The sequence below is a fragment of the Heteronotia binoei genome, chromosome 5 (assembly GCF_032191835.1).
Source record: "Heteronotia binoei isolate CCM8104 ecotype False Entrance Well chromosome 5, APGP_CSIRO_Hbin_v1, whole genome shotgun sequence".
NCBI classification, from domain to species: domain Eukaryota; kingdom Metazoa; phylum Chordata; class Lepidosauria; order Squamata; family Gekkonidae; genus Heteronotia; species Heteronotia binoei.
The window spans coordinates 23963582-23981808 of record NC_083227.1 but is presented as its reverse complement, the minus strand read 5'-3'; the positions used below and the strand labels follow the sequence as shown (position 1 = coordinate 23981808).

Here is an 18227-nt window from a genome sequence, read left to right as displayed (position 1 = left end):
AGTGCCTCAAGCAGCCTTGCATTCCAGGCCTGAACAGAGACTCCAGCAGAGACAGCACCGAGACTCTCCAGAATCCCAAACACAGAGGACAACATGAAGCACCTCTGGGCTGCCTGGCACGTGTCAAGCAGGGCTCCCTCAGCACCACTTCCGGGACCAATCAGCCAAGCAGAGCCTGAAGCACCACAGGATGCATCCCCAATCTCCATTTAGGTACTTGGCACAGTAGGATACCCCTGGTCTGTGCTGAAGTATTGACAAAGATTCACCAGGGACCCTCTCCTCCAGGGCTCAGCCAATCCCAGGCCCCAGGGCCCCATGGCACCTAGAAATCTCACTGTGGCACTGAGGGTTTTCATCCATCATTTATTGTGTCTCCCAGTGATTCTCAGTAGAAACACAGTGTTTATTTAGGGAGGGATGGAGGTTATCTTTTTGCTGTGATGACAATCCCATGTTTCTTTATATATTACAAAGCTTTCGCTATATCTCTAAAGGAGAACGAGGAACTGTGAAGAGTTTAAGTGTTGCAGTAGCAGTAATGGAAAAGTGTAGTCACGGAAATATAAAATCCTGAACAGCGAACAGTAAGTCTAGCTCTTAAATTTTTGAGGCAGTTTCTGAAGCCAAAGAAACTTTGTCAAGGCCCACTCTCCACCCCTCCCCATTTTCCAGAGCAGATGATCTCTGTCCTACGATTCTGCTCAACAACCTGGATCTGTGGGGTCCTTAGTGCTCATTTGCTCAGATTGTGGGAAGATGGCGCCTGCCACCTCGTCTCCCTGCCCCAGCCTCCCTCTCCTCCTTTCCCTTCCTGCTCCACCCTCTTCTTTTTCTCCTGATGTCCAACTCCCTGCCTCTCTTTTTCTACTTCTGGGTAGGTCAAATGAGTCTGGAGGCCACTGCTGAGCATGACTGGGGATTCTGCCTCTCCCTCATGTTACCCTCTAAATATATTTGTACACTTTCTCCTCAGAAAAAAAACAAAAACAAAAATCAAAAGTATGGCTTTGGTATTTCCACATCCACCAAAAAAAGTTAATAGTTAAAGACACAACCAATCCAGGACATACCACACACCAACAAAGTCCAGAGATTTCCATAATTAACAACCCCTTAAACATTTCTTGCAAGAAGGGTCTCACCCCAGAGGCACACTATTTATTCTTCATGGCAATCCTGTGAAGAATATTAGTGACTGGCCGAGTGGAGACTGGAACCCAGATCTGCCAAGCTGTAGCCCAACACTCTGGCTTTTGAATTTAAAACATGAGGATCAGGCAAGGAGGAAGAGGCCTTGCTGAAGCAAGATTTCTTTCTACACTTTTACAGAATATTTTTAAAAACACATAACACCCTTGCCAAGGGCTACTGTTTTAAACACTTCCGTATCACCAGTCTGTACAAACCCACCCACCCCAAATACAGAAAAATGGCATTTGACTTCTCCCTCCTGACATTAATTTGTGAGAATCAAGGGGGATTCACATTGCAAAACATTCACTTACAGACTCCAAGGATACCCACCCAGTTGAAGATGCTGTATGCTGTTTGAACATACTGAGTTTGAACATTTGAGTTTGAACCTTTGAACCCTGATTCAGTTTTTCTCTGAATCCAAGTTAATCCCACTAGTGAAATTAATCCTTGAAAACCCTCCACGTCTGGGCAATCCAAAAAAGGAGCCTCCACAAAACCAATCTAGGGCAATTCAAACGGAAAGCTTTACCTTCATGTGGATTCTCAGAGAAACATGAGGGTCTGATCTCTGCTTCGAGTTCTTACACATATTGAGCATTTATGAGGTTTCTCTCGTGTGAATTACTCAGTGTTTAAGGAAGGCAGAGGTGGTCTGGAATCTCCTTCCACCCTCACACAGCTTTGCTTTCTCCCCTTTGAGATCCGTTTGAGGCTTCAATCACAATTCCAGCATTTATGCTGTTTCTAATGTATGAATCATGATTCTTTCTTTCTTAGGCTATAGTAAGGTTTCTGTGTAGATATAGTCTCTTTCCAGTAGTTTTCATGGTTTTAACTGTGTGGACTCTATGGCTGCTATTAATGTATGCATTATGAGATAAGGATTTGTCACAGGCTTATCAGCCATGCAGTTTCTCCTCACGTGGGTTCTTTGATGCAAGTTGAAGATGGCCACATGGGAGGAATCTCTTTCCACACTCATTCAAAAGGTTTCTCACCTGTGTGGATTCTTTGATGCTTTCCAAGATGGCAACTCTGGATGAATGTCTTTCCACACTCTGAACATGGAAAAGGTTTCTCCCCTGTGTGAGTTTTTAGATGCCGCTGAAGATGGTAATTCTGACTGAATTTCTTTCCACACCCTGAGCATTCGAAAGGTTTCTCTCCGGTGTGGATTTTTTGATGCCGTTGAAGATTGAAACTTGTACTGAATTTTTTCCCACAATCTGAGCACTCAAAACGTTTCTCTCCTGTGTGGATTGTTTGATGCCACTGAAGATTGGTACTCCAACTGAAACCCTTCGCACACTTTGAACATTCACAAGGTTTCTCCTCGCCGTGGGTTCTTTGATGCTGATGAAGGTCAGCAACCCAGCTGGAATTCTTTTCACACTCTGAGTATTGGAAAGGTTTCTCACCAGCGTGGGTTCTTAGATGCCGCTGAAGATGGTAACTCTGATTGAATTTCTTTCCACACTCTGAGCATTCAAAAGGTTTCTCCCCTGTGTGGGTTCTTAAATGCTGTTGTAAATTGAAACTCTTATTGAATTTCTTTCCACACTCCAGGCATTCAAAAGGTTTCTCCCCTGTGTGGGTTCTTAGATGCTGTCGAAAATTGTAGCTCTGATTGAATTTCTTTTTACACTTCAGGCATTCAAAAGGTTTCTCCCCTGTGTGGGTTCTTAGGTGCCGCTGAAGATGAAAACTCCTAATGAATGTCTTTCTACACTCTGAGCATTCAAAAGGTTTCTCCCCTGTATGGGTTCTTAGATGTGCAAGGAACTGAGATTTGTATTTAAAGTACTTTCCACACTGAAAGCATTTAGATGCCTTCATATTTCTATGCTTTGGAAAATGTATGTTACCCTTATTTCCATCAGAGAAATTCTTTCCACTCTCTGAAGCAACAAATTGCTTCTGTTCCATATGAATCCTCTGGTGATTAATAAAGTTGGCTTTATGTGAGAAGCTCTTGCCACAGGGTGAGCAGTTATACGCTTTCCCTGCTGTGTGGATTCTTTGATGTTTCAGAAGCTCTGATGTGCAAGGGAAGCTCTTTTCACACTCCAGACATTTAGAGGACTTCACTCCACTGTCCTTTTGCGAATAGGTATTATATTGGGATTGATCTGAGAAGTCCATTCCGCATTCCAAATATCTGCACGTTTCCTCCCCCATGTGAAGTGCTTCACAGAAATCCCCTCCTTGGCAAAGATAGGGTTGATCCCCCTTCTCAATCAGGTGACTTCCTTCTTCTCCCTTTGCTCTACCTAGATTTTCGAGGTTTCCTTCCTCATTCTGATCATACCCTGTGGGAATAAAGAGAGACACTATTAGCGCCCACACAAAGAGGTCTGACCATTGTCAGAGCTGTCGACTCGGAAGGGCAGCAGTTCTCCAGGTTCTCAGGATGAGGTCTTTTGCAATACCTATTGCCTAGTGCAGGAGTGCTGAATTCATTTGAAGAAGAAGAAGAATTGCAGATTTATACCACGCCTTTCTCTCTGAATTGGAGACTCAGAACGGCTTACAATCTCCTATACCTTTTCCCCCACAACAGACACCCTGTGAGGTGAGTGGGGCTGAGATAGCTCTCCCAGAAGCTGCCCTTTCAAGGACAACCTCTACAAGAGCTATGGCTAACCCAAGGCCATTCCAGCAGGTGCAAGTGGAGGAGTGGGGAATCAAATCTGGTTCTCCCAGATAAGTGTCCGTACACTTAACCACTACACCAAACTGGCTCTCTTTGTTAGCGATACATGTTGTAACAGCAGCAAGATTATATGCTAGTAGTTGGAGACAGAAAAAGGCACCAAATATGGAGGAGTTATTAGAGAAAACTCTGAATATAGCTGAACTAGATATTCCGACAGCCCTTTTAAATGGAAAATCGAAGCAAGCAGCAATTGATAAATGGGATAGATTATATAGGTGGGTACAGGAAACTGGAAGGAAGAAATTTCTATGTAAATGAGACAAAATGGGTTCAAACTGAAGCTTAATTTTGATTGTAAAATGTGAATTTTGTAGAACTACCTTCAATCTCTGTTTTATGTATTTATGTTTTTGAACTGGTGAGTTTTCTTTTCTGTATATATGTAATAATTCAATAAAGTATAAATATTATTATTATTATTATTTTTAAAATGCATTTGTTATGAGGGCTGGATCTGACATAAATGAGACTTTGTTGGGCCGGGCCATATTGGGTAGAGCTGGGACATGCTGGGCCAGGCAATGTGTATTCCTATTTAAGATTAGGTAGCAGAGATATAAACTTTATAAAGGACACAGACAAACACAATGAAATTTAAAAAAAAAAACACCTTAAAACATGCTAAAAACATTAGCACTCATTGGTCTTAAAGGTGCTTTCTTTGTATATCTCCCATGGGATTCAGGGTATTGGGCAAAGGAAGCTCTGGTACTTTCCATCATTTCCCAAGGGACCAGGAGAGGGAGGAGCCTCAGTCAATAAGAGGAAGAGAGGCTTGGCTCAGTAACTCTGCTGTGTGATTGAGAAAGCCTGGAAAAACAAGCTATCCCTTCCCCCTTCCTCCCTAAGGGAGGAGCCTCAGCAAATGGAGAAAATAAAGGCGTTGCTCTGTAGCTCCTGTATGGTTGAGCAAGCCTTGCAAAGCAAGCTGTTATGCAGAAGGAAGCAAGAGAGAGGGAGAAGGGAGCAGATGACAGCCAGTTACTCGGGGGCCTGATAAAAGCCCTCTGGGGGCCTGATTCAGCCCCTGGGCCACATGTTTGACATCCCTGGCCTAGTGCTTTGAACTGGCTGGGGATTGAAACTGGGACCTTCTGCATGAAAAGCTTTCTCACTGAGCCATACCTCCTACTCAACAGATTTTCTGTATTTGATGGTGCAGTACAAAAACCTGTCATGAAATTCAGGGAGTTTTGGAATAGATGTGACAAGGGGCATGAGTTGGCTTTCACCTTCTGAAAAAAGAGTGGGACAGCCTTGTCAAAAGAAACAAACAGTCAAACAAAACCACCCTTTTTTCTGGAGGGGGGGGGGAGAACATGGAAGGCCAAAAGGCTTCTAGATGACCCCAACATGAAAGAGCTGATGAGACTTTGGCTTCATTCCGCCGACTTCTTGTTTAGTTATTACCCCTCTTCTGAGCATATTAAAGGACAACGAAGCAGCTCTTGAAAGGAGAGAAGGAGCCACTGCTGAACTCAGCCCTAAGAACTTCCGAGATTCCCTGATGTCAGGCCCCAGAAGGGCTCCCTCTGTACCCAGTGGGTTGGCCTCTCCATCCTCCTCTTCTTTAATGTCCATCAAGGGATGCCTCTGCTCACTCTGAGATGGATCTTCACCTGCCTTGGAAACCATTCCAGCTGTTTCCTCCAAGGGCACCTACAACAGCAGAGAGGGATGGACTCTTTCAGGTCAAGTGACAAAGGCTTTAGGGAACGCATAGCAAAGAGTTCTTCCCCCCACCCTGACTATGCAGCTTTATTTGTACGTAATCTCAAAAATGACAGAATGATCTCGGTCCATACCATTCAATATCAAACCATTCAATATCACAGTAATACCAGTCTATGCCCCAACCACTGATGCAGAAGAGGCTGAAGTGGACCAGTTCTATGAAGATCTACAACACCTTCTAGAATTAACACCAAAAAAAGATGTCCTCCTCATCATAGGGGACTGGAATGCCAAAGCAGGAAGTCAAAAGGTGACCAGAACAACTGACAAGTTTGGCCTTGGAGAACAAAATGAAGCCGGGCAAAGGCTAATAGATTTCTGTCAAGAGAACAAGCTGGTCATAGTGAACACCCTCTTCCAGCAACCTAAAAGGCGACTCTACATGTGGATATCACCTGATGGGCAACACAGAAATCAGATTGATTACCGTATTTTTCGGAACATAAGACACACTCCCCCCCCCAAAAAAAAAGTGGGGGGAAAAGTGTGTGCGTCTTATGGAGCGAAGGGACGATAAGATGTACCTTCCTCCGGGGGAGGGGGCAATCCGCTGTCTCCGCCTCCGATCCCGGCGCTCCCCCCGCGCCTGCCTGGCTCCAGCTCCGCTTCCAGCAAGCACTTGGATCGCTCCACGCTGCCCCCACCGCAAACCCAGCACTTCGCGAGCGCCGGCTGCGGAGGGGGCAGCGTGCTTCCTCTGTGCCTGTCTGCCTGGCTCCAGCTCTGACGCTTACAGCAAGTGCCAGGATCGCTCCCTCCGCCCTCCGATCCCGGCGCTTGCTTTAAGCATCAGAGCTGGAGCCAGGCAGACAGGCACGGAGGAAGCACGCCGCCTCCTCCGCAGCCGGCGCACGCGAAGCACTGGGTTTGCGGTGGGGGCAGCGTGGAGCGATCCTGGCTCTTGCAGGAAGCAGAGCTGGAGCCAGGCAGGCAGGTGCGGGGGAAGCGCCGGGATCGGAGGCAGAGGCAGTGGATCGCCCCCCCCCCCAGTAGGAAGGTGCATCCCATGGTCCGGAGCGCCTTATGGACTGAAAAATACGGTATATACTCTGCAGTCAAAGATGAAGAAGCTCCTTACAGTCAGCAAAAACAAGACCTGGAGCTGACTGCGGCTCAGATCATGAGCTACTCATTGCAAAATTCAGGCTTAAACTGAAGAAAACTGGGGAAGCCATTAGACCATTCAGGTTTGACCATGATCACATCCCTTATGAATATGCAGTGGAGGTGAAGAATAGATTTAAGGAACTAGAGTTGATAGACAGAGTGCCTGAAGAACTATGGATGGAGGTTCGTGACATTGTACAGAAGGCAGCAATAAGCACCATCCCAAAGAAAAAGAAATGCAAGAAAGCAAAGTAGCTGTCTGATGAGGCTTTACAAATAGCTGAGGAAAGAAGGAAAGCAAAAGGCAAAGCTGAAAAGGAAAGATTGACCCAACTGAATGCAGATTTCCAGAGAACAGCAAGGAGAGATAAGGAGGCCTTCCTGAAGGAACAATGCAAAGCAATAGAGGAAAATAATAGAATGGGAAGGACAAGAGATCCATTCAAGAAAATTGGAGCAATCAAGGGAACGTTTCATGCAAAGATGGCCATGATAAAGGACAAAAATGGTACGGATCTAACAGAAGCAGAAGAGATCAGGAAGAGGTGGCAAGAATATGCAGAAGAATTATAGAAGAAGGATCTCAATGTCCTGGACAACCATGACAGTGAAATCGATGACCTTGAGCCAGACATCCTGGAGAGTTAAGTCAAATGGGCTTTAGAAAGCATTACTAACAACAAAGCGAGCGGAGATGATGGTAACCCAGTTGAGCTATTCAAAGTCCTAAAAGATGATGCTGTTAAACTGATGCACACATTATGTCAACAAATTTGGAAAACACAACAGTGGTCACAGGATTGGAAAAGATCGGTTTATATTCCAATCCCAAAGAAGGGTAATGCCAAGGAATGTTCAAACTATCGCAGCATTGCACTCATTTCACATGCCAGCAAGGTCATGTTAAAGATCCTACAAGCTAGGCTTCAGCAGTATGTAGATCGGGAACTACCAGAAGTTCAAGCTGGGTTTCAGAGAGGTAGAGGAACTAGAGATCAAATTGCCAACATTCGATGGATTATGGAGAAAGCACGGGAGTATAAGAAAAACATCTATTCCTGCTTCATTGACTATGCTAAAGCTTTTGATTGTGTGGATCACAACAAACTGTGGCAAGTCCTTAAAGAGATGGGAGTACCAGACCACCTCACATGTCTCCTGAGAAACCTGTATAAGGGTTAAGAAGCAACTGTCAGAACGGGATATGGAACAACTGATTGGTTTAGAATAGGAAAAGGAGTTCGACAAGGATGTATATTGTCACCCTGCTTATTTAATTTATATGCAGAGTATATAATGCAGAATGCTGGCCTGGATGAAGCACAAGCCGGAATTAAGATTGCCAGGAAAAACATCAACAACCTCAGATATGCAGATGACACTACTCTAATGGAAGAAAGTGAGGAGAACCTAAAGAACCTCTTGTTGAGGGTGAAAGAGGAGAGCACAAAAGTAGGCTTGAAACTCAACATCAAAAAAACTAAGATCATGGCATCTGGCCCCATCACATCTTTGCAAATAGAAGGGGAAGACATGGAAGCAGTGACAGACTTCACATTTCTGGGATCCAAGATCACTGCAGATAGTGACTGTAGCCATGAAATTAAAAGACGTTTGCTCCTTGGGAGGACAGCTATAGCAAACCTGGGCAGTATAATAAAAAGTAGAGACATCACCCTGCCAACAAAAGTCCGTATAGTCAAAGTGATTGTATTCCCAGTAGTAATGTATGGCTGTGAGAGCTGGATCATAAGGAAGGCCGAGCGCAGAAGAATATAGATGCTTTTGAGATGTGGTGCTGAAGAAGACTCTCAAGAATCCCTTGGACTGCAAGAAGATCAAATCAGTCAGTCCTAAGGGAAATCAACCCAGACTGTTCACTGGAAGGTCAGATGCTGAAGCTGAAGCTCAAATACTTTGGCCACCAAATGAGAAGGCAGCACTCCCTGGAGAAGATCCTTATGCTAGGAAAGACAGAAGGCAAAAGAAGAAGGGGATGGCAAAAGATGAGATGGCTGGACAGTGTTACTGATGCAACAAACACGAATTTGAGCAGACTTTGGAGGATGGTGAAAGACAGGAGGCGTGACTTTGTCCATGGGGTCGCAAAGAGTCGGACTCGACTGTGTGACTGAACAACAACAATAATACTGAGAAAGCAAGGCAGACTTTCCCTAAGAAATATTAAAAGGTTGGAGTACCACATCGACAAACACTCCTAGGGTAGCAAATTCTATGAAGAAGGCACCACCAACAAGAAGGCCCACGATATAATGGTGTCAAGAGTGCCTCTTGTCATGATTTAAGTGCTAGTTTTACAAATGACTCCATGTACCCTCTCAGAGTCCTGCTTCACTCTTATCTGCCTGTTACATCTTTACCTTAAACGTAACTTTTTACATCCCGGGAATAGGAGGCACCAAGGCCAATGGTTGTTATCTTATTTCTGGAGAATACTTTCATTTCTCTCTTTCTTTTCCACTTGGCATCTCCACTGAGGGCTGGCAGGAGTTGAACCCACCCTTCCAAGCAGCCATTCTCTGTAGGGGACCTGATCTCTGCCAGATGGAATGTTGGTGAGGGGTGGAGGGGGAAAACGATTGGCTGCTTTTGGCGCTTTGCACTTTGAACGTATAACAGATGGAACCTGAGCTTATCACTGTGGGGACTGAGGCCTTCTGCCTCAGTTTCAGCAAAAGTATCATGTGTGCTGCAGCTGATTAGTAAACATCCTTATTCAATGAAGAACGAGTGTTCATCGGTGACAACAGTACAGAGCCTGACAAATGGCAGTTGCTGGACTGTATGCAGATGACAAGGGGGTGGGAATCTTGAGTTCCCAGAACCCAAAGACCTGCCCATCAATACAGGTCCATCCATTGGTTCCCAGAATTCCTCCCCAGCTAAAATCTCTGGATTCAGCTTCCAGGGAAATGTTGCAACCAAATCCTATTGCACCCTGACTTTCCCCTTCTCCTCCTTTATATCAACAAAGGTATCAACCCCAGCTCCACCCGCATTCGGAGCCCACAAAGTAAAAGAGCCTCACCTGCTTCTTCTGCCTCAAGAGGAACTCCTCGGCCAGGGCCACCGCCTGGGAGCAGCTCTCGGGGCTGCTTTCCTTCACCTGACTCTGGATCTCCAGGGGCAGGACGTTCAACAATTGCTCCAGGATCAAGAGCTCCAGGATCTGCTCCTTGCTGTGATTCTCCACTCTCAGCCACCCACGGCACATTTCCCGCAGTTGGCTGTAGGCCCCCCGTGGCCCCTCTGACTCCTGGTAGGAAAAACTCCTGAACTGCTGACGCTGCTTCTCCTGGCGCAGGGCTTCTGCTCGCAAGATGGCTGCCTTCACCTTCCCATAATCCTCTCTATCTGGGACATCCAGACTGTTAAAGGCCCACTTGGCATCACCACTGAGGGCTGGCAGGAGTTGAATCACCCAGTCTTCCTTTGGCCAATGACAGGCTTCGGCCACTTGCTCAAAGGAGGCCAGAAAGGCCTTGGCATCCTCCCAAGGTGAAGGTTTCTCTGGCAAGGAAGGGATTCCCCATGGAGAGTGAAGGCCCTCCACTGTCCTGAGGAACTCCTTCCACTGGGCTTCCCACTGCTCAAGGGAGAGAGAGCCCTCCATTCCATGGGGTCTCATCAGATCTCTTGGCTTCTTTTCCAGGATTCCCTTCATACTCCCAACCTGAAGGACCTGAGGGGTTTTTCTTACCCACTCTGATAACGCCCCTGAGTTGGGGCCTGTAGGATTTTGCTCCTGCATTTTCACCTCAGAACAATCCCTCAGGAATGGCGGTGCAGAACTGAAATTTATATTATAGTTTTCCAGACTGGGCTTCTCTCTGGAGAAATAAGAAAGACAGAGAAAAGATTAACTGAACTGCTGTTGGAGTGGTTCCACACAATTTTCACCCCATATGCACAATTCATATTAAAAAAACTGCATCACTTTCATGCATCTACGACCGCAGCAAATGTATAAATTAAAAACTAATTAAAAGGTTTGGGGTTTATTTTTATGGCTACCTGCAGAACTTTACCAGCTGGCCTTGCCTATATGTTTACAGCATTCATTGTAAAAGCTGTAAATTTGGCTTCTCAGCAAACACTGTTCAAGATGGAGTCCCCCAAAGTCACCTTCCTTTAGCCTCGAGGACCTTTGGTCTGTCAACCTATTTGGATTAATTAGTTCAAGCCCTGTTTTCTCAATAATGCTCAAGGCACATTGCAAATCAAAAATAATAGTTTTAAAAGCAACCACTCATCTATCAGCTAACATGGAAATCACACTAGGGTCCCTTCTTAATGAAAAGTCCTTCTGAAAAGTTCCTTCTTATGCTGTCAGAGAAAAGACTTCAGATAGGATACTTTGGCAGGAAAAAGTGCATCCTGCCTAAGAGGCTACAGTCATCTGAGAATTTTCCTCCTTCCCCAAAAGAACCTCCACCCACTCCAGTTAAGGCATCCGACCTCTTGCTTTGCGGAACGTGCCTTGAAGAAAAGGGATTTCTGACCCCTCTCCACACCCAAGTTCTCTGTTTGGGACTCTCCTGGTTTGCCCACTCAAGGGAGGGAGGCTGAAAAGGATACAGATCAGGAGACAAAAAGCAAATTAGAGGTGGCAGGTGGGATGCCTTGATGGCCCCACAGGAATTCGATATGATGCAACATCCCCACTTCATCGCCAAAGGAGAGCCTCGCTTTATTTGCACACCTCTTCCTGCTGCAAAGGAATCCCATTTACTAATATCAGAGAAAAGCTTATTTTGGGAAGGCAGAAACTGAAATCTGCCCACCAGGGCCACGTTTTGCCACAGAGACTCCACAGGGGATTCAATACGCTTTTAGCCCAAGGAAGAAGCTCAGTAATGGGAGACCCAGAGAGCCCAAAGCACCCTCCTCTTTCTCATACAGTTCCGGGGTGGTGGGGCGTCTCTCCATGGGGCCAGCTCTATTCCCCCTCCCCAACCGCAAAGCTCTCTGCAGCCCAACAAGACTCTGCTTTGGAGCCCTTCCCACTGGGGTTGCCAAGTGCCCGGGAGAAACTCCCGCCTGCCCGGCTCTTCCGCCTTGAGCGGAGGCTTCCTTTCGGCAGAGACTTGGGAGGGAATCTGTCCCCGGGCTGGAATGAAACCGGATCCCCTCCTGGCTGCAGAATCGCGCCGGTTCAGAGGGCCAGATCCGGAGTTGGCAGCCCTCCCGGAGGGGAAAGCAGAAAAGGGGCCCGCCTGACCTCCTCCTCCCCCCTGGACCGGCTCCCCTCGCCAGACCCCCTCGTGGGGCGGCCTAGCCTGAGGGATCCCCTCCGCCCCCCGGATCTTTACCCTTTCAGCCTTTCCTCCTCCCGGTCCGGCTCCAGCTTCGGTCCTCCAGCTCTCGGGCAAGCCAGCGAAGCCTCTCCCCAAAGACGGAAGTGGGAGGACTTGCGGCGGCTCTCTAGGAAGCGCCGCTCTATCGTTGTAACCCCCTCAAGCCCTGAAAGGCCAAGAAACAAACAAACGCTCGCTAGAGAAGAACTCCCTTTGAGCACCATTTCCTAGCCAAGCATGTCCACTCTCTAGTCTTGGAGATTTAACGCTGTCGGGCGATGGTCTGAACCCCTCTGGAAGAAGAAGACGAATTTATATCCCGCCCTTCTCTCTGAATCAGTCTCAGAGCAGCTCTCTCCTCTAGTCTTCTTACAAAGGAATACGTGCAGGTATTTTCCAACCCTAATGTAAAAGATTGAAGCTAAGACAAAAACCAGGCAACAGAGAGAGCCCCCAAGCCCCCACTATAATACTATTAACAGACCCAGAGGAATCAAACACAATAGCCCTATTCACACCACAACTAACATTGTACATAGCTGTAATCTATGTATGGCTACAATTCCATTTTCTTTACCCATTCTCCAGTTACATGATCCAATGCATGTAAATCTCACCTTGATCTAGATACTGGTCCCTGGTCTCAATTGTAATCTGAATAGGTGCTGACTTTGTTTGTAGCAGGCAATATACGTGCATTCACTGTAACCAGGCTAGTACCTCCAAACCTCAAAAGGGCTAGAACCAAACTGCTGCATTAAATTATGATGTTATCCAGAGCTTTATTTCTGGGGGGGAAAGGTGGCGGAATTCTCCAGGTGAAATACACAGGTGCCCCTTATGAACTTTTAAACATTTTTTGAGAATTTTGTTTCCACAATGAGGTTCCGGAACTCCATTCCATCACATTTCCTCAGGGGAAAAAAAGCACTATCCATTCTCAGCCATTGCAAGCAGTGTCAGCCTTAAATCACAGATCATATACTACAGTTCTTCCATTTTTCTATACATTTCAGTTTGTGCTGAGTGCAGTTGAGACTCCAGTATTTTAACAGGAAAGACTGTAACTGCCTAGAAGCTGGTTTAGCCCTGTAGGGTCTGTGAATGGGGGTTAGCTCTCATGGGAGAGTTTGCAGTGGGGAGCTGTCTAAGATTTCCAGGCCTGCTGTCACCTTGCATAAGGGCAACATTTTTCAACCTGAATCTTGTAGCTTTCTTTTTGTAATGTCCAGTTTATTCCATTTTCCAAGAGGATGTTGGAAGGACTGAGCCTTTTTGGTGGACTGGAAAAGTCCTTGGCTCACTGATACAAGCAAGCATGTGCTTAACAGAATTCAAAGACTTCCTTTCAAATTTATGTTACTCCTTTATATTTAATAGGGTTGCCAAGTCCCCTGTGGCCTCCTGTGGAGGACCTTTGGCATGATGACATCATCTGGAAGTGATGTCATCGCACCAGTGATGCCGCCTGCCAGCTGCTCTAGGCCATTCTGGGAGAAAACTATAGTTTTCTTGGACGCTCTAGCAATTTGGGAGGGGAAAACTCTATGGTACCTATCGTATCATAGAGTTTTCCCTCCCAAATTGCTAGAACGTCTGGGAAAACCATAGCATTTTCCCAGAATGCCTAGAGTGGCCGACAGGCAGGGGTGGCATGATGACATCACTTCCGGGTGACGTCATTGTGCCGGTGACGTCGGGAGAGGTTCCCCCCACCGGCCCAATGTGGGAACCTTCAGGGCTTGAGAACTCCCACCTGGCCCAGGGGCTTGGCAGCCCTAATGTTTACGCTATATAAATCTTGTTATATTGTTCTTACATTTGTAGGGTTTTGATAAAAGAATTTTGTTCATCTTCAATTACCTTGGTAGTTCTTTTGCAAAATGAGCCTCATAGAACACACATCAGCATTAAGCTATGTTGACATAAATGGACAATCCAGCCAAACACTTCCCTGCTCACACTGCAGTTGGCTCTGTTTTTTTAGGTATTCACCACAGTCGCTTTAGTATTCCCTTTGTAATCAGAGACAAGACTTGCTTGCTTACAATCAGAAAGTCCTTGGCTGTTCTGATGTAAGAATGCCAGACAGAATGCCAGATGTAACCGGGATAAGCTTCACTGACACGGTTTCTTCCCTCTGTGAATCTTTTGGTGATGGTTAAGAGCCACACTGTAGCCCAATTTTGGAAATCTCCCAATATTCCTCCAGTTAAAACCTGGTATGCTAAAATCTGGGAGGTCTATGCTATGGACAAGATAGCAGATAGTTTATGCAATATAAACAATTCAGAAAGTAACGAATCTCTGATGTACAAGTGGCTTCCATTTCTTAAATTTTCTTTTGGTCCTGTAGATCAGATGCGTACATGTATACCTGGTAGATATTATGACATTATTAATTTGATGTAATTAATATATGGACAGAGTACTTATTTTTTAATTCAGCTGCCAATTATGTATGTGTGTGTGAATGTATGTATGTTTTGTTTTGTTTGTATTTTGTATATATATTTATATTTTGTTTTCTGTTGGTATGCTATACTTATACACAAAGAATGATTGCAGATACAGTCATTGATTGCTTTATTTGTATGTTTATTAAATTCAATAAAAAAGTTTTTGGACAAAAAAAAAAGAGCCACACTGTGACTGAAGGTGGGGGCAGGGGATCCTGGTGGGGGCAGGGTTTGTAGGCTCTCTCCCTGCTTCAGAGTCATAAAAAAGCAGGGGAGGAGGGAGATGTCCGCTGGGCACTCTATTATTCCATATGAAGATCCCACGGCATATGCAAATGAGATATGCTACTGAGCTTCCAGATTTTTTTCCCCCTACAAAATGACCTCTGGTCATAACCTTGCTTCTTCCTGGCTCCACCCCAAAGTCTCCTGGCGCTGCCCCTCCAAGTCCCCAGATATTTCTTGAATTGGACTTGGCAACCCTAGATTGAAAGAAGCTCTAGTTCTTTCAATCTAGGGTTGCAAGTATATGGGTTCCATTTCTTGGCCAAAGGCACAGCACCCGGTGCCAAGTAGTCCAGCATCCCCGCTTCTGCTGTGCACACCTTACAGCACACGCTTGTTATTTTCCTTTGTGCGCTTTGCATTTCTCCAAGCATTTTGGTCCCCACGTGTAAAATGAGGCGCCCCTGGAAGTGAGGCAGGTGGAAACCCCGAACACGTGCTTCGCTTGAGAGAAAGGGGCGGTCTTCAGAAGAGCTTGAAGTGTGAAGTGGTTCAGTTTGTATGCCCTGAGCAACCCCCACGAGCCCCTTTCCACTCCTGAAGTTACAGGTTAGACTTTCTTGGCCTGCTGAAAAGAAGGGGCATCTTAACTTCTTTGTGTGTGAGTGTGTGGTTTTTTTTAAAGGGGATCCTTAAAGGGAAAGGACTTTGTCTTGTCCTCCAGTGGCTAGTAAAGAGTTAAGAAAGTGAGTAAAGGGTTAAGATAGAAGAGTTGCTGCGATTCCTAGACCCGATGCACAAGGGGGAGGAGAAACCCTGAAGTCCTCCTCCTCCTGCTGGGATCCAGTTTTCCTTTCGGAAGAGCTGCGGAAGTGAGGCTGCTTGCTTGGAAGGGTGCAAATCTGCATGGCGTGGATGGGGAGGGAGAAGCCCCCGGAAGCCGGGCAGCCTTGCAGGGGGGTCTCTCACGAACGGGGAGGGGGTGGGATCAGGCGGGACCCTTTAACGCTCCAGAGAAAGGTTGCCGCTCTGGATCTGGCACCCTAAACCGGGAGGGGGGGGGAATGGATTGGTAGCAAGGATCAGGAGGGGATAGGGTCTGGAAAGAGATTTCCTTCCTGTGGTCTGTAGATGAAATCCCTGCTAAAGGGGAAGGGGGAATAGAGCTGGCCCCATGGAGATCTCCCAACCCCCAGCCTGGGCGGGGGGGGAGGCAGCTTTTCACCTCTGTCTCCTTTTAGCTGAGTTCCTTCATTAGCCTCCATGAGAATTCCTCCCCAAGAAGTTGGACTTGGGGGGTGGGTGCCAGGGGGGTGGGTGGGATTGCCTTGCCGGCTCTTCTCAAAAGAATATTTTCCTTATTATGGCAAACTGGATTGGTTTAGAGCAGGAGGAAGTGTTCAAGTAAGGGTTGGGTGCAGAAGAGGCGGAGATCATTCATTTGGCTTGGGAGAGTTACATTGTAGGAGACTCCTGAGGAACATCAGAACATAGAATCATAGAGTTGGAAGGGACCTCCAGGATCATCTAGTCCAACCCCCTGCAAAATGCGGGAAATTCACAAATAACCCCCCCCCCCCCCCCCCCCAAATTCACAGGATCTGCATTGCCATCAGATGGCCATCCAACCGCTGTTTAAAAACCTCCAAGGAAGGAGAGCCCACCACCTCCCCAGGAAGCCTGTTTCACTGAGGAACCGCTCAGGATGTTGAGCCAGAAACTCTTTTGATTTAATTTCAACCCATTGGATCTGGTCCTACCTTCGGGGACCACAGAAAACAATTCCGCACCATCCTCTATACGGCAGCCCTTCAAGTACTTGAAGATGGTAATCATATCACCTCTCAGCCGCCTCCTCTCCAGGCTAAACATGCCCAAACATAAAAGAAGCTATGTTGGATCAGGCCAATGGCCCATCCAGTCCAACACTCTGTGTCACACAATGGCAAAAAACCCCAGGGGCCATCAGGAGCCATGTTCCCTGTAAGCTGTGGCGTCTTGTGAGTAAAAATTCTACTTTGTGAGCTACTGGCATTAAAGTTGTGAGCAAACAATTTGGCTACTACATAAATGAGTTTGCTCTGGGACCATCCTTCCTGAGCTAGGACAAAAATGTGTGAGCTGGAGGCTAAAAAAACCTGAGCTAGCTCAAACTAACTCAGCTTAGAGGGAACACTGAGGAGGTCCATCAGTGGGGCCAGGACACTAGAAGCCCTCCCACTGTCACCCCGCCACCAAAGTACCAAGAATGCAGGGCATCACTGCCCCATAACCTTATTTGCCTCCTGTCTCTGAGCATGAACAGAATGCGTTGTGTCATCTTACAGAGGCATGAGATGCACTGGACATAGGGAAGCATTTCTATGACATATGAACATATGAAGCTGCCTTATGCTGAATCAGACCCTTGGTCCATCAAAGTCAGTATTGTCTACCCAGACTGGCAGCGGCTCTCCAGGGTCTCAAGCTGAGGTTTTTCACATCTATTTGCCTGGATCCTTTTTAGTTGGAGATGTCAGGGATTGAACCTGGGACCTTCTGCTTACCAAGCAGATGCTCTACCACTGAGCGACCATCCCTCCCCTACCAGGGGAGAAGCCATAGCTCAGTGACAGTTCTGAGTCTTCGCATGGAGGAGATCCCTGATGCATCTCCTCCCAAACCAACCAAAAGGCTTGGATAGATGTCAGAGAAGGTGCAGCCTTGACTGCACTCAATAGTGGATAGACCAGGAGTGGCCAAACTGTGGCTCAGGAGCCACATGTGGCACTTTCACATGTATTGCGTGGCTCTCAAAGCCCCCACCACCCTGACGGCCAGCTTGAAGAAGGCATTTGTCTCTTTAAATCATTTATTGAGAGCCAGTTTGGACTCTTGTTTGGGAGAACCGGGTTTGATTCCGCACTCCTCCACTTGCAGCTGCTGGAATGGCCATGGACCAGCCATAGCTCTCGCAGAGTTGTCCTTGGAAGGGCAGCTGCTGTAAGAGCTCTCTCAGCCATAGCTCTCGAAGAGTTGTCCTTGTAAGGGCAGCTGCAAACCAGCCGGAGGCTTGGAGTATGCATTTAAAATTAAAGTTGCTTTCTTTCCCTCCCTCCCTCCGAGCCAGTTTGGTGTAGTGGTTAAGTGTGCAGACTCTTATCTGGGAGAACCGGGTTTGATTCCTCACCCCTCCACTTGCACCTGCTGGAATGGCCTTGGGTCAGGTGTAGCTCTTGTAGGAGTTGTCTTTGAAAGGGCAGCTACTGCAAGAGCTTTCTCAGCCCCACCTACCTCACAGGGTGTTTGTTGTGGGGGAGGAAGATAAAGGAGATTGTGAATCTCTCCAAGCAAACCAGCCGGCGGCTTGGAGAATGCATTTAAAATTAAAGTTGCTTTCTTTCCCTCCCTCCAAGCCAGTTTGGTGTAGTGGTTAAGTGTGCGGACTCTTATCTGGGAGAACCGGGTTTGATTCCTCACTCCTCCACT

The 18227-nt window shown here is 46.7% G+C and overlaps 1 protein-coding gene across 4 annotated transcripts in view; it reads right to left on the bottom strand.

The window, feature by feature from the left end:
- The window catches only part of LOC132571165 (zinc finger protein ZFP2-like), a 475317-nt gene that overhangs the window by 338106 nt on the left and 118984 nt on the right, over positions 1-18227 (bottom strand). Inside the window, exons 1-3 of one of the 4 annotated variants that reach the window (XM_060237846.1) lie at positions 9807-10631; positions 5455-5575; positions 997-3509 (exon numbers count right to left, since the gene is read on the bottom strand). The exons of 2 other annotated variants lie outside the window; for them this stretch is intronic. In XM_060237846.1, coding sequence (XP_060093829.1) covers positions 2179-3509; positions 5455-5575; positions 9807-10529 — 2175 coding nt within the window. In that variant the 5' untranslated portion in view covers positions 10530-10631 and the 3' untranslated portion in view covers positions 997-2178. Of the gene's footprint in view, positions 1-996; positions 3510-5454; positions 5576-9806; positions 10632-18227 lie in introns of those variants that run through there. One more of the 4 variants, XM_060237848.1, reaches the window with a different exon arrangement.